A 24,146-nucleotide genomic window follows, 5' to 3' on the forward strand; every position below is an offset into this window, starting at 1 on the left:
TGCTCGGCAGGGAGCCTGCTTCCTCTTCTCTCTCTGCCTGCCTCTCTCCCTACTTGTGATCTCTGTCAAATAAATAAATAAAATCTTAAAAAAAAAAAAAAAAAAAAAAAAAGACTCTGGGGGAGGAACACCCCGGTGGCTCAGTAGGTTAAGCCTCTGCCTTCGGCTCAGATCATGGTCTCAGGGTCCTGGATCGAGCCCCAAATCAGGCTCTCTGCTCAGCTGGGAGTCTGCTTCCCCCGCTCTCTCTGTCTGTTGCTCTGCCTACTTCTGATCTCTGTCAAATAAATAAGATCTTAAGGGAAAAAAAAAAAAAAGACTCTGGAAGAGCCTAAAGTGTTTTCTGAGATTAAGAGTTTATTTATTTATTTAGTAGACTCCATGCCCCGCATGGAGCCCAATTCGGGGTTTGAACTCCTGACCCTGAGACCAAGATCTGAGCTTCGATCCAGAGTCGAGCGCTGAGCTGACTGAGCTCCCCCAGAGCCCTGGAGTTGACTTAACGCAGTTCGCCGCTAAAGGCACTCGATGGTCTGACCCATGGTGACCCGCAATGCACTTCTAATAGTGTAGGGTCAGGAACTTCCTATGTCAAGAAAACACAGACCCTGGGATAACAGAGGGAGGAGAGCAAGAAGCTAGTGACAAAATACAGGAAGGCAGGAGACAGGCAGGTGTAGAGAAGCCGCTGGCCATGTCCCCAGAGGTGGGTGACTGAAAAGACCGCTGTGTTCCAGAAATGTGACTGGAGAGAGCTCTACGGCGCTACCCCAAGACCCCTGGAGCACTTCCTGCCTTTGCCGGCGACGCAGTGGAACCCCAGAAAGCCAACCCACCTGGGCTGTGAGGATAAGCTCATTGATGACGTGTGCCGCGTGCTGACACCGATCTGGAGGTCCCATGACTTGCGCGGCTCTCTCTGGACTGATACCGTCGTCTGCAGGACAAAGCGAGAGGTGGCGTAAGGAAAAGCCCAACTTCAGCTGGAAACAAAGGTCACCTGACCTGCAATCAGTATTCCCACCAGAGGCCTAGAGAAGCACATGCGGCTCCATCTTTTTGCATGGCCCATGCCAACACCTGCTTCTTAGGTAATTACAGGCATTAAAAAAAGTTATCATTACAGAAACACTAAACAATAAAGCAAAAGAAGGCAGACATGAGCTATGGCCGTGTTGCCAAAAATGAACCTATCACACAGTTTTTCCAACTTCAGAGGAATGAGGAAAATTAAGACAATGTCAAAAATTTTGCTCATGAAGCTAAATCTACAAAATTTAAAGAACTGTCCTTTATGCTAAGACGTTAGTCCTTTTTTAAAATGGTTTTATCTTTAAATAATGAAGTCAGAATAACAGGTTTTTTTTTTTTTTTTTGAGTCTTTACTGAACAAAATTAAAAGCTGGAAATGCCATGAGGGCCCAGAGGAGAAAGCTAGATTGGTAATTTGGTGATAGTACTGGTGGGAGGGGGAGCGGGGGACACACACATGAGCTAGTTACAGAGTCCTTGTGTTGCTTTATGATTCTTCAGAGCACTAAGGAGTTTTGACAGTCATCGAAACCAACCTGGCTTGAACTGAATCCTCACCCCGGCATCATTCTGAATCTTTTTGATCATTTCCCCATTTCTTCCTATTACAATCCCAACAGCAAACCTGGGTACAGACACCTGAGCACAGGGAAACAAAACCTGGTCAGAGCTGTCTGCAAATCTGTTATTTCTTAGAGGATACATTAAAAAAGACAAACTCAAAACACAGACTTTTCATTGCAAGTGCCTTCCTGGAAATACGATACAGCATATTTTCCCCTCTCTCCCCTCTTTGGAAAACTATCGTGATTGAGGATTGCATTCCTACCTATTAAATATATCTAACGCATCTCAGATTTGATCACGATAGCCATAAAATGAGGAATAATAAACTTTTTGCAGAAAAGGTTGAAAGTGGCAAACTTATTTCCCAATTCCACGAACTTAGCATAAATATACTATGGACACTGATTATACTGGTGGTCCCTGAAAGTGTATTTTTATCCCCCCTTCATTCTTCTATTGTGCTAAAATATACAGAACATAATCTTCATCATTTTAACCATCTGTAAGAATACGGTTCAGTGGCATGAAATATACTCACAACGCTGTGTAACCACCACTGGTCTCTATACCCCCAAAACCTTTTCTTCACCACCCCACCACCCCCCAAAATTCTGTAGCCATTAAAGAGAGACTCTTTCCATCAGCCCTGGTCACCTCTGCGCAACGTTCTGTCTCGAAGAACTTGCCCGTTCTGGGCACCAGTGGGGGTGGAGTCCCCCGTACCCGGCTAACTTTACTAAGCACGATATTCACAAGCCCCATCCAAGGTGAAGCGTCACCGCGGTGCTCCACTGTAAGGGAAAGCTTTCTGGAGCACCTGGGGGGGTTCATCGGGTTAAGTGTCCAACTCTCAGGTTGTGAGATCGAGCCCTGCGTTGGGCTCTGTGCTCAGCAGGGAACCTGCTTGAGATTCTCTCCCTCTGCCCCTGCCTGGCCCTGCACACATATTCTCTCTCTCATAAATGCATCTTTAAAAGTTTTTTAAGAAATAAAGGAAAGATTTTCATCCCATTCCACCTCATTAGTAAGTTGGGCTTCCGGGTCTGCTACGCACACAATGCAGAGCACCGAGAAAGCCTCGCCTCTGGTCTTGACCAGGGCAGCAGGAACAGCCTTGAGGCAAAGCTCAAAACCAGGATGACGGCCTCGTTCCCTGAAAGGCGTGCAGCTGGCTCCCTTCCCTCCCCTTCTCTCTGGCTGTGGACTCTCTCTAGGTCCTTCCTCACACCCACCCTGGCTTTGAAGATGAACCAAAGCCCACTCAGTCAAGGTTAAAGAGCTAACCAAAGTGCGGCCTGTCTGCCCGGGAACTACTCTGCAGGACAGGTATACCTCTATGCTGCCTCCTCCGGCGCGGGCACCGAAGTCCCCTCGGACACCTCGGAAGTCAGCCTGGTCCTTTTCTCGGATGATCTCCAATACCATTTCTCTTGCTTGCTGCGTAAACACAGAGGACAGGCATTATGGAAATCAAACTCCTAAGAAAAGCCATGACACCGGGTGAAATTTCCACACCACAGCCTGTTACGTCAGACTCGCAGACCCAGAAGGCACTTAGCTGGGGCCCAGCTCACTTCCTGCGTTCCAACACGGGACACGGGTGGGCTGCTGGGGAGGGTCACAGAGATCGAGTCCTAGGTGACATGTTCTTTACATTGCCCAAGGCATCCACACAGGCCCGGCCGGCTTTAAACCAGTCAGATCGGCACACGTGCGGTGGGTCAGAGCCTGAGGACTGTGGCCTGAGGCATCTGGCACACCGTTTCTTTCTCAGAGCTCTGTGGACAGGTTCGCCCCACAGAAGCCCCGGGGAAGTAAAGGGAAAATGCCAGCCCAGGGGGTCTGAAAATATCTTCCAGCTCCCAGAGAGCAAATACCCCGATTACCAGCTGGCAAAGCCTACCTCCAGGGCCTGACGCTCTCGGAGGCACACTCAGCGTCCTCTGCCCCCAAACGCACCTGTCGCCCCCCCTCCCCACACCGTTCCTGGCTGCACAGGAATCTGCACCGAACGTTAGGTGTACGTAAGAACTCAAGGTCACGGGCACCCAGACTGCGTCTTGGTTCTGGAAAAAACAAACCAAACCAAAAAAACTCCAAAGCAGCAAATGAAGTCTTCAGACATTTGGAGAAACTGGAGTAGGACTGACTGTAAGAGAATGTTAGGGGACTTGCTATCATTTACTTAGTCCTGGTTCTAGAAATTAGTTCTCATTCTTAGGAGACACATACAAGATCCAGGGGCAGACAGTCACAACGCCTGCCACTTACTTAGAAATGGTTATGGTCGAGCAGAAATAAGTGCCACAAGTGTGGCAAAATGACGGGGTGAGTTTACACACATATATGTTCCCTGCTCTACCCTTTCAACTTGTCTGTATGTTTCAAGTTTTTCATGATAAAAAGTTGAGGAGAGAAAACAAATGACCAACAATTTATCCTCAACACAGCGAACGGCTTCTGCCAAATAAAAAATGTGGAATACACGTAGTTTTAAAATAAAAAAAAAAAAACCAAACTAAAAACCTTTGGTTGTCAAGATTTTCCTGCAAAGCACTGGAACATCAAGGAAATACACTCTTCGCTCTAGTGTTCCTTTCATAAAAGAACCAAGGTTCCACTACGGAAGGTAAGCAGGGAGCCCACCTGTACACACTCAGGGAGGTTAGAAGCCCTGGGGGGGCAAGGCACCTGGGGGATCCTGGCCTGCTGGAGGGGAGTAAAGGGTGCACCCCTGCCTGGAGCTCAAGGAAAGAGGCTGGTTTCACCACTGGCCCTCAATCCTGCTTTAAAACCAGGATTTTACGTCTGTGCCTGGACCAGAAGAACTACTAGTGACACAAGCTTGAGTCAAGCCGGACGAGAGCATTAAGCACTGGGGGAAATAAACAGATGAAGGGGATTAGGAGGTATAAACTTGCATTTATACAAGAAGGAAGCCATGCAGCTGAGAAGTGCAGCACAGGGGATAGAATCACTAATACTTTAATAACTGCACAGTGACGGAGGGTAAGTGCGCTTATGGGGAGCCGCTCCGTAACAGAATTTCCCCGTGTGTTGAGTCACTATGTTGCACCCTTGAAATGGACACAATATTGTGTGTCGATTTCAATAAAAACGCACACAGACACCAATAAGCACCCACATGAATACATCCATTTGTAAATAAGGCATCGTGGGAGGGGAGGAATCGGGGGCATATTTTGCTGGAGACTGGTAACCTTGGCTGGCTCAAAGCCCCAGAGCTCCCACGGAGAAATAGCTGCGGCTGACTAGCTCACCGAGGTGCATCACCCTGGAGCTCTGCTAAATGCAGCAAAGGCACAGCACGCTGCAGCGGGCAGGAAAAGAACAGTCATAGTTCACGGGAACAGACACGTCCCACACCCGCAGCCCACGCGCATTCCTGCTGACAGCAGGAGTCAGAGGCTGGACCTGCCCCAGAAGGTCTAGGACGACGCCCCTCACTGCTTTCAGAAACGGGCTCTCCTCTGTGGCCGGGTGCTTGGGGCACAGGATGCTCGCTCCGAGGGCATACGTATGCCTGGGGGCTGCTCACCTCCCCCACCGGAGCTGGAGGTCTTGTAAGAGGGGCCAAGAGAGAAGCAGCGAGCAAGAGCCGAAGAGAGCCTGCAGCTGAGGTGCCCAGAGCCCAGACGGGAGACCACGTCTGATCAGGGCAACAAAACCATCTGCATTTATGGGAATGTCACATACGTGCGCCGGCCACAACCATCGCCGCCACCCTCACGTGGCTCTTAGGCGCTCAGAATCCGGCCGGTGTAAAAGAGGAACTCCATCCTCGTTGGCTCCGGATTCATTTAAGGAACACCTGGGGCTAGTGGCTTGGCTGAAAGCAAGACATCCCTACAGCCCTTCCATCACACCCGGGTTGGGACAACAGCTCCCCTTAAATAAAGGAACACCCAGTTTCACAACGTCCTGCGTGACACGCAAGCCCCCCCACCCCCATTGCGACCCCCCACATAGGACCTGCTCCATCCATGGTCCCTCCCCTACCTGTACTTTGAACGGGTCTCCCGTGATGCGGAGAGGCTTGTCTGCTCCTGTAGGCAACGGGCCATCCTGGATCATGACCATTTTCACACCTGTCCGCTCCTGTGGGGGCAGCACGCCAGGACGGCCGTGAGGAAGGGCACACGTGCGCGCCGCAAGCACGAGGCAGGGCCCTGTCCACCATCAGCCCCGTCCCTCCGACCACAGGGTGCTGCCCTGGGAGGACACCGGCGCACAGGCCACCCTAGACAGCTGACAGGTGTGCGACATGGAAACTGTTTCCCAACACTCTCCTCCCTTCCCGGTCTCCAGAATAGCGCGACTGGATCAATTTTTCTGATCCAGGCAGTAACGGCTTCTCATTAGGGCCCGAGCACAGCTCTGAGATGGAAGGGTTCCCGCTGCCCTATTTCACTGACAGGGCGAGCCCGACAGCAGGTGCCCAAGGTCCCAGAGCTGAGGCAGGGAGGAGCAAACCGTGGATTCTGGCTTCCAGGACCTTAGCGCCCGCACCAGAGTGCTCACCAGGCTGAGGGCTGGGCAGGGAACATGTGCACCGGGCCGCCCACGAGCCCCGACCTACAACCTCAAAAGCCCAGGAGGGGAAATAAACGTTTGTCCACAGCTCATTTGGCCGCAAAATGAACCTGAACTCTTGGAAGCATATGTGTAGCCCCTCTCACGGGGGGACTGTCACTGCGTCTGGCTAGACCAACAGGAGTCTGGTTACAGGGTGTTCCATCCTGAACACGTCTGGCTCCCGTGGTCTCACACGAGGGATTTTGGAACAGCAGCAGCTAAGGCTCGGGGAGCATTTACTCAGTCACGGGCTCTGTGCCGAGAGTCTGAGGTGAAGATAAAGTCACGAGTTATCACTTCTGCTTCATGACAGCAGTGAGGCCGACAAGGACTCCGAGCCCTCGACAAATACACACGCGTATGTAAGATCCCACAGCTAGTGAGAGGGCGTACGGCTGGCTAGGAGCCCCAGCTCTGGCAAGTCCACGCAGGACTTTCACCTGAGACGCTGTCACCTGGTGGTAAAAGCAGCCGCCACAGAGCGTCACTGCCCCAGTGAGGGCATCACACTGGGCGTCGCACCTGCCCACAGTGCCTGTTCATAAGCACCCGTCCGACGGAGGATCTGTGGCACCTTGGAAGCAGAGGGGTGCACGGCCAGCCTAGCGGGGGGTAGTCCGAGGTAGGGCCACCCTCCCCACCGCCCCGAGTCCCAGGAGGCCCGCTGGAGCGCCGCTCAGGCCTCACGCACCTGCAACTGCTTGATCGTTTCCCCTCCTTTGCCGATGACTAGACCCACTTTGGACGCGGGAATAAGAATTTCCTGGATCGTGCTATTGCCATCTATGTCGTTGTGAAAGCCAGGGCCGTTCCGACAGCGGTCCACAATCTGCCCCAGGAGCCGTTTGGCTTGTCTTTGGGAGGGAAAAGAATCACAAGAGAAGGAGCATTAAATGAAGGTGCTGGGCGCCCACGGGAGAGCAACAGCACGGGGGGAAGACCACGAAGGAATCAAGGCAGCCCTCCTTCCAGCTCCAGCTCCTGCCCCCACAACCCAGGAGGTCTCTGCCATCCGCCACGCTACCGGGCTGGAATTTAAAAGCAACACACACCACACGCCAACATTCCAACACAGCCCTGTCCGGCCTGCCCTCTGCCCGTGAGGGGGTCCGGCAGTCCCGGCACCAAGTGTCAGCCGCTCCCGCGGCGGCGACCACCTCTGGTCGCCCTGCCTCTCTCTCTGGTCCTCGGTCTGGCACAATGCTTCCCACAGAGGAGGCGCTCAAGAGACACTGGTTAAATACAGGCAGGAGAGAGCAACGAGAGAGACGGGAAGAAAGCAAGCGAGGGTTAGTAGCCGCCGTCTGAGTTCCCAGACTCCCAATCTCTTCTCCCTAACCCACCTGCTCTCTGGCTTCGGAGCTCAGGCTAGGAGCGCCCGAGCGGGGAGGAGAGGCCGGGACCCAGTGTGGCCGCAGAGCCCGAGATACGGGCTGTGTGCCTGTCCGCTCGGATTCTCGGGTCCCGGCTTCCCCTGTGATGCTGTCTGGTGCCGGGAGACTCAGAGGCAGGAGAGGGAGACCACAGGGCCGACACGGCACGCCCAGCCCGGCTGGCCAGGCCACCTGTCGAGGCGATTGCCTTTTCAGCACCAGAAGCTCCCCTGGCTGGTTTGTTCTTTAAATCACTATATACGATCTAGTTTTTGGGTCCTCTGCTAGGGAGGAATTCAGCTACTATGCAGCAGAGGAAGAAGATGAAACTGTTTCTTCCTGAAGTCACAGTGCTGTTGCCCCGACTGCCTGGGTAGAGAAGTGGAAGCGGGAATGGTTACGAGAGGAGAGGACAGAAGAGAAAGGGAGGAAACGGACGTCGCCTTTTGTCGTCTTGAGCCTCTCTGTGTACAGAATCGGCCTGGCCGGTCTTCTCAGCGACACCAGCTTTTTAATATTTTGCTTGTGTACTAAATTAACCTGTGTTGGAAGAAAGATGCCTGGACCCCAGCAAAACCATCCGGCTTGCCCTATAACGCACACCTGCCTGCGGTATTTATTCTGGTTCACTGCTTGCAATGTTGCGGCAGAACAAGAGAATTTAAACTCATCTGGACTCCCGGAGAAATAGAAATGGTAAAACAGCCCTATCTACTGAGGCAGGCATAATCTTAGCACCCCTGTCCCCAAATGCAACGCTACTCAGTGGATTGAAAAAGGAGAGCGAGCAGACTCGGGAGTCAGTACCTCCCCGTTCCCCCGGGAGGCGTGCGGACTGCCGAGGCCTGCCTCTGACACGAGGCTCTGAGCGCGGGTGTCCCACGGTCAGAAAGCAATGCCAGCTTTCCTGGCAGGTGGTGACAACGGCTCCTGCTCAACGTCAAGACACCCTCTGGCCGGTCCGTGCAGCCCTCTGAGAGGAGCAAGGGCCACGAAGAGTCAACTCATTTGATTCACAAATGTCAGAAGGGCAGTGGGATCAGCCCCGGGCAAAAGACCTGGTGCCAGGATTCTCAACCGTTCACCAGTGACAGGGTCACGACGGCAGACCTGCTCAGGGAAAGGAGGTGTTACCGAGGAAGAAGGAAGCAGATGGGGCCAGCGCACACTTTTTATAAAGAACCTGGTGTACGGAGTGATGTTATGACGGCTGCCAGAAATTCTGTAGCGTTTGGGGGGGGGGAACCCATGGTGATACCTTATGTGTTTTAAGTAACAGAAAACTCCCCTGGCGTGGCAACCTCCCAGATCCTTCTCCACAGAAGCATCTGCTGCCGTGGGCCAGGCTGCGGCGCGGCTCCACAGCGCTCAGTAACAATCTGGCCCTTCCACGTCTCCCCATGTGGGGAAGGAGGAAGAAGAGTGACAGGAAGAAGTAAATAAAATAAACTTACTCAATACTTTCTGGGGTTCCGGTAAGTACACAGGGTCTCTCTGGAATCCCAGAACTCTCTATAAGAAGAATCAAGAAGATGAGGTGTGTTGGTGGGCACCAGGCAACCGTGCACCTGTGCCTCTGTGTACAGACTCTCTGGCCTGGTCCCTACACCGGCCCCACAGAAGCCCGGGCCCCAGGAAGAGACAGTTGGCTTCCGCTTGTGGAGAGAACGGTAGGCTGATGGCTCTGCCCTAGATTCCCAAAGTAGAAACAAGTTCTGCAGGGGGAGTGGGCGGGACGCCACGGATCCCTGACAGCGGGTCCTAGCGGGCTCAGCTTCCTTTCTGACCCAGCTGTGTGCCGGGCAGTGCCCGAGTCCCGTCACTCGCTTGTCCTCAGTTTCTCCGCCTGCAGAGTGGGTTAGGGTCACATGTTTGCACACCAGTGAGCAATTTAATGGTAGACGCACACGAGGCCTGGTACCAGGTAGTGTGTGAATCTCCCGAGAGAGCAGGGATGTCTATGTGGAAATAGTTCCGGGCCGTTTGACGAGAGAGGAAAAGCTTGCTTTCCGACACCACTCGACGCTTTCCTGTGTTCTTAAAACACCTGCCTCTTAAAATTCTTAACTCCAAAAAAATATATATATAAATATATATATATATATACACACACACACATATACATATATATCTACTAAATATATATATGTATGTATTATATATATATATATGTATATATATAAAAAACTAATAACAGTTACTGCCTTGGAAACATGGTAACATGTATCTTTTAAACAGACAAATGCTTCTCTAGTCAACAGTCCTCCACACCCCCTCATCTGCTATGGAAAGAGACCAAATTCAAATGAGTTGCTCGAACTATTAATAATGTTAAGAATGATTCTTGGGGTGCCTGGGTGGCTCAGTGGGTTAAAGCCTCTGCCTTTGGCTCAGGTCATGATCCCAGGGTCCTGGGATCGAGTCCCAGAGTCCCTCTGGTTAATCACTCTCTGCTCAGCAGGGAGCCTGCTTCCCCCACCCCACCGCGCCCCCTGTCCCGCTGCCTCTCTATTTGTGATCTCTGTCAAATAAATAAAGTCTTAAAAAAAAAAAAAAAAAAAAAAAGAATGCTTCTTTTCCTCAATCTCTCTCCGTAATGCATGGGCCAAACAGCCCCAGCTGGGAAAGGTCCTGAACTGTGTTTCACGTGGGCTAATTTAGTCAGAACCCCCAGCTGGCCTTGGCCTCTTTCCACAATGGGGGGTGGAGGAGATAAGGGGAGCCAGAGAGCAGTCCCCAGGAGTGACCCCAAAGCCACATTGCTCCTCTAGGCCCCCACTGTCTGGCATAACCTCCTGGCGCAGAAAACTGCGGTCCTAGAGCAGCCGGTCTGGCCGGGGCCACGCAGAGCCACAGACTACAGAGGGCCTCCTCCAGAGGCCAGATGGGCGGCCTTGTCTCCAGGCCCGCTTTTGCTCTGGTTTTTCTGGTTCTCATCTGGGAGTCCAGCTCTAAAAGCACAAGGAGAACGGCAATCGCATATACTTACTCAGGCCCCTAAACTTCTAAGCAATGAGCAAAGGTAACGAATCTGGAAAGTCTGGCAAAACACGGATTTCTACCAAACTGAGATCTATGAAGAAAGAAGCCTTACCTGAGGCAATCTGAATTTTGCAACCAGATTCTGCTTGAATCCGTGAAATCTGCTCACCTCCCCTGCCGATAACTGAAACAAATGGAACAGGGTCAGAACATGCCTCCGTTCCATGTTTAACCACGCATGAATGACTTAATTAACTCAGCAAACATTTACATAGGCCCGCGGCACTGCACATCACGGTGGCCTCGGCGAGCCACGGAAATCCTATGGGAAACACAGTAGACAGGTACAGGGTGTTCTAGCTGAAGTGAGGAGAGAGACTGGCGGGGGTGTGTGGCTCTCTCTCTCTCTCAGCCTGGAGAGAGGCCTGCAGCCCTTCAGGGCTCTGGGGGACACAGTGTGCAAAGCCTCCTACCACAGTGACAGTCGCACTGAAAGATTAATCAGGGCAAAGTATATAATGTGGATACTTACTAAATCCAACCATCTTATCAGGCACTTTGAATTCTTCTGTTATTACCGCCCTAAAAACAAAGAACATTTTGGAAAAACATATAAAGAATCTTTTCAGGTTCCCCACGTTCCCATATTGGCAATGCCAGAAGACAAGAGACTTCAAAGAAATCATGCCAACGAGTCCCCAGCCCTCGAGAAAGAGCATCATCTCATAGGGCCTCTGGTTAATCACTTCTGGAGAAGATCCTAGCCTCCTCCCTCGCTGTGAAAGAGGGAGAAACCTGATTTTTTATTAAACCATCAATTCTAGTAACAACTGCCTTTTCTTCTCAGTATTGTCTAATGCTTTAAAAGATTCTTTGGGGCCTGTGAAGTTAGCTTAGACTTCTCTGCCAGTCTCCTTAAGACACAGATAGCAATGCTGAAATTTCTCCTCAACATTCCTGGTTTCCCCATCTTTTTCTTGATTTCTGGCCTCCCTCTCACTGATCTGTTGCTTCGGGTGAGATGCTCCAAATGGAACCCAGTATCCAGCAGAGGCCTAATCAGTGTTGACCAGAACAAAATAATCACCTTACTCTGCAAGGTACTTTCGTTCAACGCTATTCCATCCATTATGTGTCGGGTTTTTTGGTTGTTTTTTTTTAAACAACGGCTGCACTGGTTCTTTCAAACAAACCTTCAAATTTGCCACAGAGTGTATTGTGGACAATATCCAATTTGCCCAAAGCCCCAGAAAGCAATTAAATCTAAACATTTACCTTAGAAGGAAGCTAAATGCAAGTAGTTAAAAAGAAAAAAGGGTAAGCATTTTTAAGCATCTCTCACACAGCTGGATTTTTACCCATCACAAAAAGGAATGAATCCAGCCCATGTTTTTAGGGAAAGCGTGGCACGCAGGAGAAAGGCAGAAGGCGCGACAGCACTTGCCACCGTCCCAGTTTGAGGAGAGCGGACATCCCCGAGGAGCTTACCTCCCCCAGTTCATACATGTGCAGAGAGCCTCTCTACAGTCTTGGGATATTTGAGTTTGCCTCCAAATCAGACAATGCCACATTCCTAAGTCAGCAGCACCGTGGACACAAACGCCGAGCCTCGAGGGCCCAACCCGTCTGGACAGGCTGCGGGGTCCCCATGAGGCCAGTTTCCCTACCACGGTGGAGGGTCGCAGTACCCCTGTACGTGTGGCCACGAGACTGCAGCCCATGTATGTAGCCCTGTCTGTTCTCCGCAAGGGTCCCTGGGGGATTTACTGGGAGCGGTTCAACACTATCACAATACAAACTGTCACAAAACTCAGCAGTTCCTCAGCCCTCAGGGAACGGCAGGAGCAGACTCTCCTGGAATTAGAAATGTATGAAGAGGAGCTGCTCTGGGCCCCGAGACAAACCTCCATTCTGACTGTGAGGCTGAAACTTGTTGACTGCATGAAGTATGATATTCTTGGGAAAGTAAAATCTCAATTATGGCTTTATAGGAAAATTATGTTTGATACTAACAGCAACATCATTTAAATTATTCTAATTCACTAAAAAAGCAAACCAGTAACAATAAAACCCAGGTTAAATCTTTCGGTTAGCTGAGGCCTGACGATTTCTAGAAACTCCCAAACACTTGTGTAGAACACAAGAGGACATAACTGTATTGTTACTGGTGAAGATTAAGGATACAATATTACAGTAATGGAGACACAGAGAATGACATCCATGTGGGGAGAGAACCTGAGGCAGGTTCCTGCACATTTTATTCCATTTGAAGGATAACATTTTGACCACAAACATCCTATTTTACAGACTGGTCTTTTTAAAGCCCAGACCTCTCCATAGCTCTCTAAATCCTCAACATTTAAGGGAAGGCTATGAGGGTAAACCGAGGCAGGGAAGCAACTGGGCCCTTCTCCAAGGTTCTCCGGCAAGTCCTTCTTCAAGGGCATGGGGCGGGGCCTGGGTTTCTGGCTGCCCAGGACCACGACTCCTTGAGAATCACAAGCTTTATCTTGTGGAAAAGCCCAAAGACGAACACTTCTTGGGGACACTTTTGCTCGCATGGAGGCATTAAGGATTCATAAAACTGTGGAGACCATCAACTCAGGATGGAAAATTTCTCTTTTTAGATTAGATATATGTGGGACAGAAAAAAGCTCCCACACTCGAGAGGTCTGTTAAATTTACATACAATAATGGGTGATTTTTAATAGCTCCCGTTCGTTTCTCCCTCGTGCTTATGCTGTCTTGGAAAGGACTACAAAAAACTTGAGCCTTAAAGAAATCTAGCCCCCGGTTTTTCCCATTCTCAACCTCTGACTTTCTAAGACTCTAGTACAGATGGTCGATCGATAAACAATTAGAAATGATCAATAAATAATAAAACATAACCCACTGCTTACCTTTGATGTACCAAGGCCCCTAACTGGTTACCTACTGTGGCAAAGAGAAAGAGAAAAGAAAAATCAAAGCATTAGCACGGATAAACGGACTCCATCCTTACACGAGTTCTTACCATTTCAGGGAGGGAGGGGACGAGAGGCAGAGAGAAAGCAAACAGTAATTTAGGCTCAGTGGCTGCACTGAATGCGTTACATGATATGAAACAGGAGGGGACGTCTTGATCAACACAGTCTCTAACCCAGTGTCCAGCTGAATGCAGGATAAGAAATTGATCTGTGTGTCCGCATGCTGAGCGGCCTGGGAGAAAATCCCGCCTGCCTAAATCCCTCTCCCTTCCCCTCCCTCCTGCTCTGGATCCAGATCAATGTAAAGATACTGAGGGTTCCCTCTTGCTCTTTCTCAAGCAAATGAGAAGGTTTAACCTCCTAGCCTGGGAGCGTCGTTAAAGGACTGCTCCGTGGCAGCTGTGGTCACTAAGAACACGCACATATGTTCCTGCTGGCCACGGGGCACCCCCCCCCCCCCCCGCCATTCTCCCTGTCCTCCCAAGAACATAAACACCTCGAGGAAGAGGATCTGGCATCTTCCTTCCTTGGGCCTCTTTGCTGACCCACACGGCAGTCCGCATGCAGGGGACGCTAAGAATGAGCGTGCCTTTCAAGCCCATTTCACAGAGACAACGGTGCCAAACAGCCTCTTATTATGAAAACCGACTTGTAATCACATTCCCACAAAACCACTTTAGCTACGCTTTTTGTCCCAGTTTCTCCTCTTTCGGCGACTGATGAGCGTCTCCCTAACCAACCAGCAGCTGTTTCTCTTTTGGAAAACGCAGCCCAGGAAACACAGTCGGTGGACGAGGAAAAAGTATCAATCCTCAGCATATTCTGAGGGACTGAACGGACCTTGTGAGGCACTAACCAGAGCACTCAGAACCTTGTCTCTGCGGAAAGTCAGGAGAAGGACAGACAGGAGGAGACCAGTGGGGAAGGGTCAAGCACACCAGCTTCGGAACAAAGAGTGGAATGGTCTGGCATCTGAAATCTCTGACTCCCAACTGCTCTTCTTTCTGCCTGAACTTAACCCTGTCTTTCTGGCTGGACGGGAACTAGTCCTCAGACGACAAAGGAAAAGAAACCAGATCATGGTTTTTTAAAAGAAGAAAGTGCATACAGAGACACCGCTAGCAGAAAGCAAATGAGGCTCTGGAGTCAGTACCATATTTCTTCTGGATCAATAGCGAGACAATGGTTTGCAGCCAAAATATTGACATTACGTACTATTAATCTGCTTATCTCAGGGATGAGAGAATTGTTTTTTATTGAATCTTCAGATTCTCTTCTTGCATTTCCAGTTGGAATGTGACAAAAGCTCCCTCACTTGGGACAGCTGGTGCTCAGGATTCCCATCCCATGAAGACTGTTCAATGACAACCTTGGGCAAGGAGTCCTCCTCACACCCTTGGCCCCGGCATGGTGCATGAGAGGCCTGTCCACCATCCAAGGCAGTGGGTATGAAAAAATAGGCTGGAGAAGGATGTCCCCAAGAGTGCCCTTGAGTTTGGTCAGCTGTCCCTGCCCGAGGGTCCAGCTCCGTGTCCCTGCTCACTGTCAGAATGCCTCCCAGGGATCAAGAATACACAAAAGACAGAGAGACTGAAGACTGAAATGCCTTGACATGCCGAGAACACAGAAGCGCCTGGTCCCCAAACAGGCTAACACAGCCGGACCTTGGCTCTTGGCCTGCTGTGATGTTTGGTAAGAGATGTCAAAAGGCTGATGATCTTCAGCTATTCTGGCCAGAAACGCCACAGAAATAGGGTAAAGGGCAACACTACCATAAAGCACCTGGTGAGATTCAGAAGAACATTTAAAAGGCTTTTGGTCAAAGCCATTTGAAATTTTGCGCTTGTCACATAAAAAAGAGCAATTCCTGGGGCGCCTGGGTGGCTCAGTGGATTAAGCCGCTGCCTTCGGCTCAGGTCATGATCTCAGGGTCCTGGGATCGAGTCCCGCGTCGGGCTCTCTGCTCAGCAGGAAGCCTGCTTCTCTCTCTCTCTGCCTGCCTCTCTGTCTGCTGTGATCTCTCTCTATCAAATAAATAAAATCTTTAAAAAAAAAAAAAAAAAAAAAAAAAGAGCAATTCCTTCTTGTGGGTAAGGTACGCATCACAGGTGCCCACTGCCTCGCTGGTAAGGGGAGGGGCTGGCAGAGAGCAAAAGCAGAAGCACACACAGCAGCATGCCACCCCCCCCCCCCCCCCCCGCTGCCATGGACTGCTGCGAGCCACCACACAGAAGAAGGAAATCAAATTCCAACCGAGACTCAGCTCAGAGTTGGTGGGCTCTGAGGAACGACACACCTCCTCCTCCTTCTGTGCACATGCCGCAGCCACAGGCTGAAACGTGCAATTTAATGAAGTTTCAGTCCCTGCAGAAACGGCCCCATTTGTTGCTGACCAGCGAAAACAAGCAGTTAGATCAGGGGCGCTGGGCACTCACAAGGCGGACGGATAATGTCCATTCTGCGAACACGGAGCCTCCCCTCCATCTTCAAAGTGAAAAGGGGTCCGAGGAGGGAGGCATATGGGGACCTATCAAGTTCAATTCCATGGTAACTGCAGTCATTTTACTGTAAAAAAAGGCAAAATGCTGCCCACAATCAGTCCCATTTCCCGTTAATGGTGCACGCTGGCCCACAGTGCCTCATCTCCCCTCAGAAGTTCAACCCAGCTCCATTCCAGCCCACGCGTGTGCGCGCGTGCACACACACACACACACACACACACACGTGTGGTTCTCGTTTACCTGGCACACCACATAATGGGAAGCTGACTGGGCTAGGGGAAAATGAGCTTCCCATACAAGAGATTCATGCTACAATATGAGACATTTTTTCTGAAGAGTAATACTCTGCCAATTTCAATAATGATCGTCCAAAAAAAAAAGGCACTGGATACATTTTTCCGGACTAGCTAAGAGAAAAAGGTCTTCCTCCTTCTTCCCCTGAAGAAATGCTACGAAGTATCACTGAGGAACATACCTAACTTTGTAATATGCATCAATTTTAATAGTTAACCCCCATTCCCCCACCCCCAACAAAAGCCCGAGGAGTGACAGCACTCCTGGCAGAAGCGCGGACAGCAGGCGCGGGCACAGTGCACAGAGCAGCAGACCACACACAGGTGAGTGGGTCGGCCAGGAGAGAAAACATCAACACTTTTTATGTAACTGACCAAACAAGCAAATAAGCCAGAGCTTCCTCTGCAGATTTCGGGAACAATCCTGCCCCTGCCCCAGGCTCCCCGGCTCCTCTGACTCTGACTAATGCCTTCCCAGGCCCTGGTTACGGTCGGGAATACCTACAGTCGGCAGCAGGGACTTCTGCCGCTTCCAAAAGTGCTTTCATAAAGCTTTCCTCCCAAGGACAGTACAAAGGCTTCCTGTGTTCTCAGGCAGCAACTCTCCAGCCAGGGCCACAAAACACTGACCTGCTGAGTTCAGCTGCAAGTCCTTAGGCCAGTAATCCATCACTAATTTCTGCAAATTATTGTTGTTTAAAAAGTGAGAGTGGACTCAAGCTCTTCTCAGTAATGGCGCTCTTACTCGCAGGCTCACGGGCTTCGGCGGGCAGCGCGCTAGGTGCCTCGCCTGCAGAGCCCAGCCAGGCCCACAAGAGTCCCAGGAGGCACCAGGCCCACTCTACCAACCAGTAAGGCGGAGGGCCCAGGACATTCCTGTGCCTCCATGAAGGCACGCCAGTCACATCTGTCTGGTCTGGGCCCTGGGCCAGTCTGGGGGTCACACAGTGTGCAAGGCTATCGTGGCCCTTGGGAAGCAGAGTCCAATAGGGCCAGGAGGAAGCTTGGAGGAACAGTGACCCAATCCAGTCTCCCAAGGTTGTGGGGGTGTTAGGAACCCCACCAGCACCCACCCTGGGCCGAGTGCCTACCCACAGACTGACCCAAGGAGCACTGCAGTGACACTAAGAGGAAAACCAGGTCTATGATACGTGTTTGTGGCGCTGGGCCATATTTGCCTTTAGGCCAGAGGTCATAAATATCAACTTGGGGGATCACGACCAGCTTTATTAAAAACCGAAATAGAAAACAGAGGGCACCATGTGTAGTAAGGGTATATATTCCCTTAAACTTTCATTTCAGCTACATGTGCCTTAGTGTGTATGTATGATTTCTGATGGAAATACTGTTGAGTGGCGTTTCACAAGTTTGAAAATAACTTGTTATAATTCTTAGGATAACCTCATAAGGTCGGTATTAATTCCATTTTACAGGTGAGGAAGCAGAGGCTCCGAGAGATTAAGCAACCTGTCCAAAGTCACACAGTTAACCAATGGCAGAGCTGGAATTCCTACCTACCACTCTGGGGCCCACATCTTCCTTCTTTCTTTCTTTCTTTTTTTTTTTTTAAGATTTGTTTATTTTGAGAGAGATAGTGTGCATGAGTTCACGTGCATGCTACTGGGAGGAGGAAAGGGAGAGAGAATCTCCAGCAGATTCTGCACTGAGCATGGAGTCCAACGCAGGGGCTTGATCTCAGGACCCTGAGATCACAACCTGAGCCAAAACCAAGAGTCAGATCCTTAATTGACTGAGCCCCCCAGGTGCCCCGGAGCCCACATTTCCAAGCACACACTATCATGGCACAAGAGACAGAGACTTGGGTTCAAATCTTCCCTCTGCCACTTCTCAGACATCAGACCTTGGTCAAACCACTTCTCCAGACACTGGTTTCCTTATCCACATGAAAAGGAATTCAGGCTTCTGGGTTCCTCCCAGCTGTCTTTTTAAAAAATTCTACACGGGGTCTGCCCCCACCCAGCTCCATCTCTACGTCCTGGCAATCACCTAATCCATCCTCCATTCCGAAGACGTTACATAAATGGGATCACACAGTACGTGACCTTTTGGGATTGGCTTTTCTCGCTCAACTGAATTATCTGCAGATTCATCCAGATTGTTGCGTGTATGAACGGTTTATTCCTTTTGTCGCTGAGTAGTGTTCTACCGTATGGCTGCGCCATTCTGTTAGCCGCTCACCTGCTGAAGGACATCTGGGCTGCTTCCAGTTTGGAGCTATTACGAATAAAGCTGCTACAAAGATCTGTGGACAGGTGTCTGTTCCTTTAACCGTGCACTAAATGGTGAGCACATGCTTAATTTTCTAAGCTTTCTAGAGAGGCTGCACCATCAGATGTGTTTTTAAAAGCTCCTTGGGTGGGTCTCACACCCAGCTAGGGTAGAGAGCCACTTAGGCTCCCACATTTCCTAAAAGAGTTTTGAAAAACTCTAAATCCCCTTTTAATGTGACATCTAAAAGTCATCCCTAGGTTAACAGGTACAAAGAACACAACAGGTATGGTGTAGAAGCCTCAGCTGTTTCTCAGTTGTAACACTGATGTGACAGATTTATTAGGTCATCCATTTCTGTGGATAATCTCTCTCTACTCTGTGTGATATCTAGTTGGCTAAACCAACTGTCAAACCCATCAGAGATCATACTTTGCCAGGGGGAAAAAAATCTCACTTCCTTTCTCCAACTCACACATACATGTTAATATGCCCCTATATGACTACCACTCACTTCTAAATCCTGAAATGGATGGATGGATGGACGGGGAGGAGGGACCACCCGAGTCTCTGTGATGAGTTGCTGCCGGAATAAAAATCAAAATCAGATCCTGTCCCTTTCAATACTTCTTCCCAAGACTCTCACACTTTGTTATCTGGGGATGCCCCAGTCAGAATTCTGGACTCACAGCCTCTTGAGGCATCTGAGGACGGGGATGTGCCCCCGTAAACCCAGAGGAAATGTGGCTGGGGACCCGGAGAGGAGAAGGGCACAGCGTCTCCACCACAGACCCCATTCTCAGAGAGATCCATTTTAGGAAAGAGGCGGCCACAAACGGAAGAGCTGGGACAGGACTCTTGGAAACGCCTCCCACCACCTCAGGGACCTTCATTCCGCCTGCTGGAAGACTACTGCTCCACCACACTCCTGATGCCCCCGCCCCCATCCCTGTCCCATCCCGTCCTGTCTCCCTGAGCCTCAAGGACTAAGGTTTAGTCTCGGCTCCTCATCCCTGTGGCCCGTTACTCTCTTCCTTTAGGGACGGCACAAGCACGTGGTGGATTCCGTTTCGCTCTTTTCAAAGCAAAGACTCTGGGCCCTGCGGGCTCCTGCCAGAGGCAGTGCAGACCCCAGGCAGTGGTCCACGCACCCTTGCCGCCAAGCAGCAAAAACCCAGGCCCTCCCCACTACCTAGCACCAGCACCTCTCATCCCGCCTTCCCTCTTGCAAAGTGTGGATCTTAAACAAACAAACAAACAAACAAACAAACAAAGAAAACTCCCCTCCTCATTCTTGTTTCCTCCTTCTTTTTGTCCTGGGCCACACGTGTTGAAACAAACCAGGCTCCTCTGTCCCAATCTTCCTATAAGTGGTTCCCGCGAAAGCATTCAAGAACTCTGCCTTCAGTCACCAAGAACGCCACCTAGACAATGTTCAGAAAGGGTGGCACCATCTGAACGGTGGTACATAAACCTCAAAGGCACTGAGGGCCTGCGGGCCAGCTCATGGCCATGTGCCGGGCTCCGGCGCTTCCAGATTCCTCCGCTGCTTTCCAGCTCTGACAGCAGAGCTGAGTCGGTGGGACAGAGCACATATGACCTCAAAGTCCAAAAAAATTTACCGTCTGGTCCTTTTAAGAAAAGTTATACTAATCCCTGATTCAGATTAAAATCGGCACTTCTAAACCTCTTAGCTAATACCAGTCTCTTCGATTTGGATCTTACGTTTCACGAAATTTCCTAAATGCTACTTGTAGGACGTGGAGAGAAAGAACGGAAGCGTCAAGCAGGTAGTCACCTCCATGTAAGGTAGGGATGGAAAGAAAGAGCCCGTCTCCAGGATCGCAGCCTGTAGAGTCCAGCAGAAGCCCACGACACACCCTGGTCCCTGCAGGATGCCCAGGGCACAAGTGAATGGCTCTCGAGGTTCTGAGCAGAATGTGATGTCTACGCTCCGCTCAGGTGGGTGTGTGAAAAGGGAGAAGCGGGGAGAGGGGAGGGAGGAAGAACAGGGGGCAAGAGAAGAGACTAGGCAGCATCTGGCAAGGCACTGAAGAAAGTCGAGAGATGAGGATGGGGCCGGGTTCTCGGGAGGACGTCCTGTCAATTCTGAGACCTAAAGACGGAGCAGGACTCAGCCACGTAAAGAGCTGGGAGGGGGGATGGGTTTCGGGAAGAGCAAAGAGAAGAAACAGCTGAGCAGGTTGCTGCAGGGCGCCCAACGAGGGGGAGGGGGAAGAGCCAGAGAAGGAGGGTAGGTTAGGAAGGGCCAGAACCCCCCCCCCCGTCCCCTGCCCCCATTACTGGAAGCTGCCACAGGTCTCAGAACAGAGGAATGGAACTGGTCAGACTGGCTTCAGCGAGAGGCCTCCGCTGCAGCGGGAAGAAAGTACCAGATGGAAGGGCCGCAGGAAGATTCCTGAACTGCCGGGCTGCACCTCCAAGACTACCATGAAGCGTGGGTGCCAAGACCGATGGTGCTAATACTTACGATGACCTGACCTGAAGCAGATGGCAGTGGAACAACTGCTCGGCCCAGGTCAGGGCACCGAGGCAGGCGAGGAAAGCCCGGCTCTGACCCCTTCTTGCTGGGCTCCGAGCAGGTCTCACGAGCTGGCAGTGTGACAGTTCCAAATGCCCAGGACACAACGAACCTGGTCCCTTCCTACAACACGAACAAAGCTTTTCCCTTATTCTACCTGTTTTCGTCCTAGTCCTCCAACTCATGTACTTGTTTGCAAATCTCAATGTCCTGCAGAGACCCCGAGGCTTGCAAGGGTTCTCTCTGGTTGACTTAGGAGTTGAAGCACTTTTAAACAGACTCAAATAATACCTCCAAAAACTTCTAGGGGAATGACCTTCAACGCTTGAGAGGTTAAAGAATCTGGCTTTCCAGGAAAGTTAGAAAGTTCATGTTGCTAAAGAAGTGATCTGTTGAACTTCTGTCAAAAAACAAAAACAAAAACAAAAAACCAACCCCAAGCCAAACCAAACCAATGGAAAATGGCAAAGCTCTGGAAAACTTTATTGCTCAAGAAAAAACAAAAAAGTGCAGGAACCCCTGTTTGTTGTTCATCTCTGCTTTTCTAAACTCTCACGAACAGCACCCTAGGAAGCTGTCGGGGAACCATGAACATCACTGTCCTTGACGGGATCTGTTTATTCACTATTTGTTTATCCAAGAGAAGGGGAATGGCCCAGTGACCTTATTATCCCTGTCAGAAGACAACCGCGGCCTGCCCTGAAAATGCTCCAAGCGTCCAGAATTCTCTCTGACCTCCAACGGCACATCCCCGATGCCACAGGTGGAGACCAACTTGGAGGAAAACATTACGTAACTGTTGTTGGAAAGCCACACAACTGGGGAGGATTAACTACTGTCCTGCCCGGTGTAAAAAGCCTGAGGGAAGTTTCTCGTTCTTCACGTAGTCTGCTGTGTAAGACGGAGAGCTGGCCCTGGACAGGAAGGATCTTTCTCAGTTCTTCCCCACTCTAACTGGGCTTCATATTTAGAAGGAAGAAAAAGAGAAACTGTGTTCGTTTTCTGATTCCAAGAACTCAGTCCCCCAAAGGCAGACATGGAAAAAATTATGGTTCTCAAAACAGAGCTGAAAACACACCACAGAAGAGTGAACTAGAGTTCCAGCTGAGATCCTAGAATTTCCTGTGAGTCCCTAGCTACATCTGCCTGCTCCCGAGGCCTCTTTCTCCAAAACTCAGAGACTTTGATGAACATCTTTCGAATGGGTGTGCAGCGGGTCAATGGGAGAAGGTCAGCCCGGTGCCCGTGGTTTCATTTGCAGGTATCTAGGTGCTCTTTCTGCAAAGGACACAGTGATCACCTGTGCTGTGCACACACAGGTTTTACACTTCCCGCCACGCACGGGGTACAAGCAAGGCGGGGAGTTGTGAAAGGTATTGATCGTGATTTCTGGAAACAGAGGGCCAGAGGGACTGTCCATTACCGGGGCATATGCTCAGAGCCAGACAACTTAGTTTTATTTTTATATCGATGTCCCATAAGAGGAACCAAAGCATGACTGCCCTGAGAAGGTAAAAAGGTCACTCTGCATTACAGTTTTTCAGGTCGGCAAAAACGCAGATGGTACAATTGGTCATATTTCTTCTAAGAAATCACTAACACCAGTCGAATACAAAAAGATCACAGGGCAACATTCTGGAATAGTACTTTAAATGGTCCCCTTAGCTCCAGTGGCCCTGGGGTAGATTTTGTGTGTGTGAGCTCATAAATAGTCCCTTTAAAAAGACAAGAACTTTTACACCCAGAAGAGCGCAGCCCCCTAAGACCTTCATGCTGTGACCCTATATGATAATTCCAAAAAGGTTAGCACATTTAAAAACAATGGCAATCTCCCCTTTAGGATCCCCCAAGAAATGTGAGAAACCAGTCATACCACATTACATTTTTTTTCCATGTACATCAAAATACACTCTTTTTCCGGAAAAGAAAATTACACGGTACCTCCTGTTGTACATCTTGATTTTTTTTCTGTTTAATAGTACGTCGTGGAAATATGTGCCCACAGATGTGGTTGGGCACACGTGCAGAAGGACAGGACAGAAGACACAGAACCCCCTCCCCCGCCACTGCACGCATATTCATGTACAAACCATTACATTTCAGATTCCCTTTCAGAGCCATACTTTGTAGGACACAAAATGTGATCAAGGAAGTCGGAGTTCTCTGTACACACACATCTGACAGATAGTCTTTGCCAAGGGGCTGGTGACAGGCCTTTCTAAGTGGGCTGAAGAGAGTAACAGACAGAAACCAGCGAAGTAACACACGAACGAAGGAAAGACCAGCGCCTGTGGGGAGAGCCTGTCGTAAGTGGTGAAAAACTCAGCAGACCGACTGCAAAGAGGTCACCACCCCCTTGGCCCTTTCTTTAAATCAGGATGTAGCCACAGCTTCCTCGGGGCCATGCACCAAATCTTAGCTTTTCTTTGGAGTAAAGTGGGAACTTCAATTTCCACTTGAGTCTTTGAAGAGCGGAGGGCTAAATCAAACGGAATTCTTGAATCAAATTCCTTCTGAGCTGATGCGCAAGGACCAAGCAAGTCTTTTACCTTAGAGCCCGGCTGAAAAACGTTCCCGCGTCATCAAGGCAAATACGAACTCAAATGCGAGAATCGCGGAGAAAAATCATCCCCAATACGTCCCCTCCCCCACTCCTCTTCAGAGAGACGCTGGAGAGAGCTGGTAAGGAACCGGGTGACACCAACTCCAACTTAACTGGCAGGTTCGCTACCATCTGAAAGGCAAAGACATTTTACTGCGACTTACCTCCATCATCCAAGGGCCGTTTCTGTACTCCGTATCCATACACTGAGGGGTCCACTAGAGGTGTGGAATTATTCAAGTGAGGAACTGAATCAATTTTAGCAGCAATCTACAGAGAGAATCAGATTTAAATGCTCAGTAACAAATCCTGGCTCCATGTGAGGGAGAGAGAGGAGAGTCCTCTTAAAAGGCCTGTTACCCCATTTCTCCCCCTGACCTAGATTAATGTAAGGCATTGCCACCAAGGGGACAAACACTTTCCACCGCTAACTTAATTTTCTTTTGGCCTTAACAACGTCTTT

General features: G+C 50.2%; 1 protein-coding gene across 3 annotated transcripts in view; it reads right to left on the reverse strand.

Annotated features, from left to right (window-relative positions):
- Positions 1-24,146, reverse strand: part of FUBP3 (far upstream element binding protein 3) — a 50,646-nt gene that overhangs the window by 13,470 nt on the left and 13,030 nt on the right. For 2 of the 3 annotated variants that reach the window (XM_059141269.1, XM_059141267.1), the window contains exons 2-11: positions 23,848-23,953; positions 13,451-13,484; positions 11,083-11,132; positions 10,663-10,734; positions 9,023-9,080; positions 6,887-7,049; positions 5,620-5,718; positions 2,932-3,036; positions 1,569-1,671; positions 837-937 (exon numbers count right to left, since the gene is read on the reverse strand). In XM_059141269.1, the coding sequence (XP_058997252.1) occupies positions 837-937; positions 1,569-1,671; positions 2,932-3,036; positions 5,620-5,718; positions 6,887-7,049; positions 9,023-9,080; positions 10,663-10,734; positions 11,083-11,132; positions 13,451-13,484; positions 23,848-23,953 (891 nt within the window). The remainder of the gene's footprint in view (positions 1-836; positions 938-1,568; positions 1,672-2,931; positions 3,037-5,619; positions 5,719-6,886; positions 7,050-9,022; positions 9,081-10,662; positions 10,735-11,082; positions 11,133-13,450; positions 13,485-23,847; positions 23,954-24,146) is intronic. The other variant, XM_059141268.1, reaches the window with a different exon arrangement.

Source organism: Mustela lutreola, chromosome 12 (assembly GCF_030435805.1).
Source record: "Mustela lutreola isolate mMusLut2 chromosome 12, mMusLut2.pri, whole genome shotgun sequence".
NCBI lineage: Eukaryota > Metazoa > Chordata > Mammalia > Carnivora > Mustelidae > Mustela > Mustela lutreola.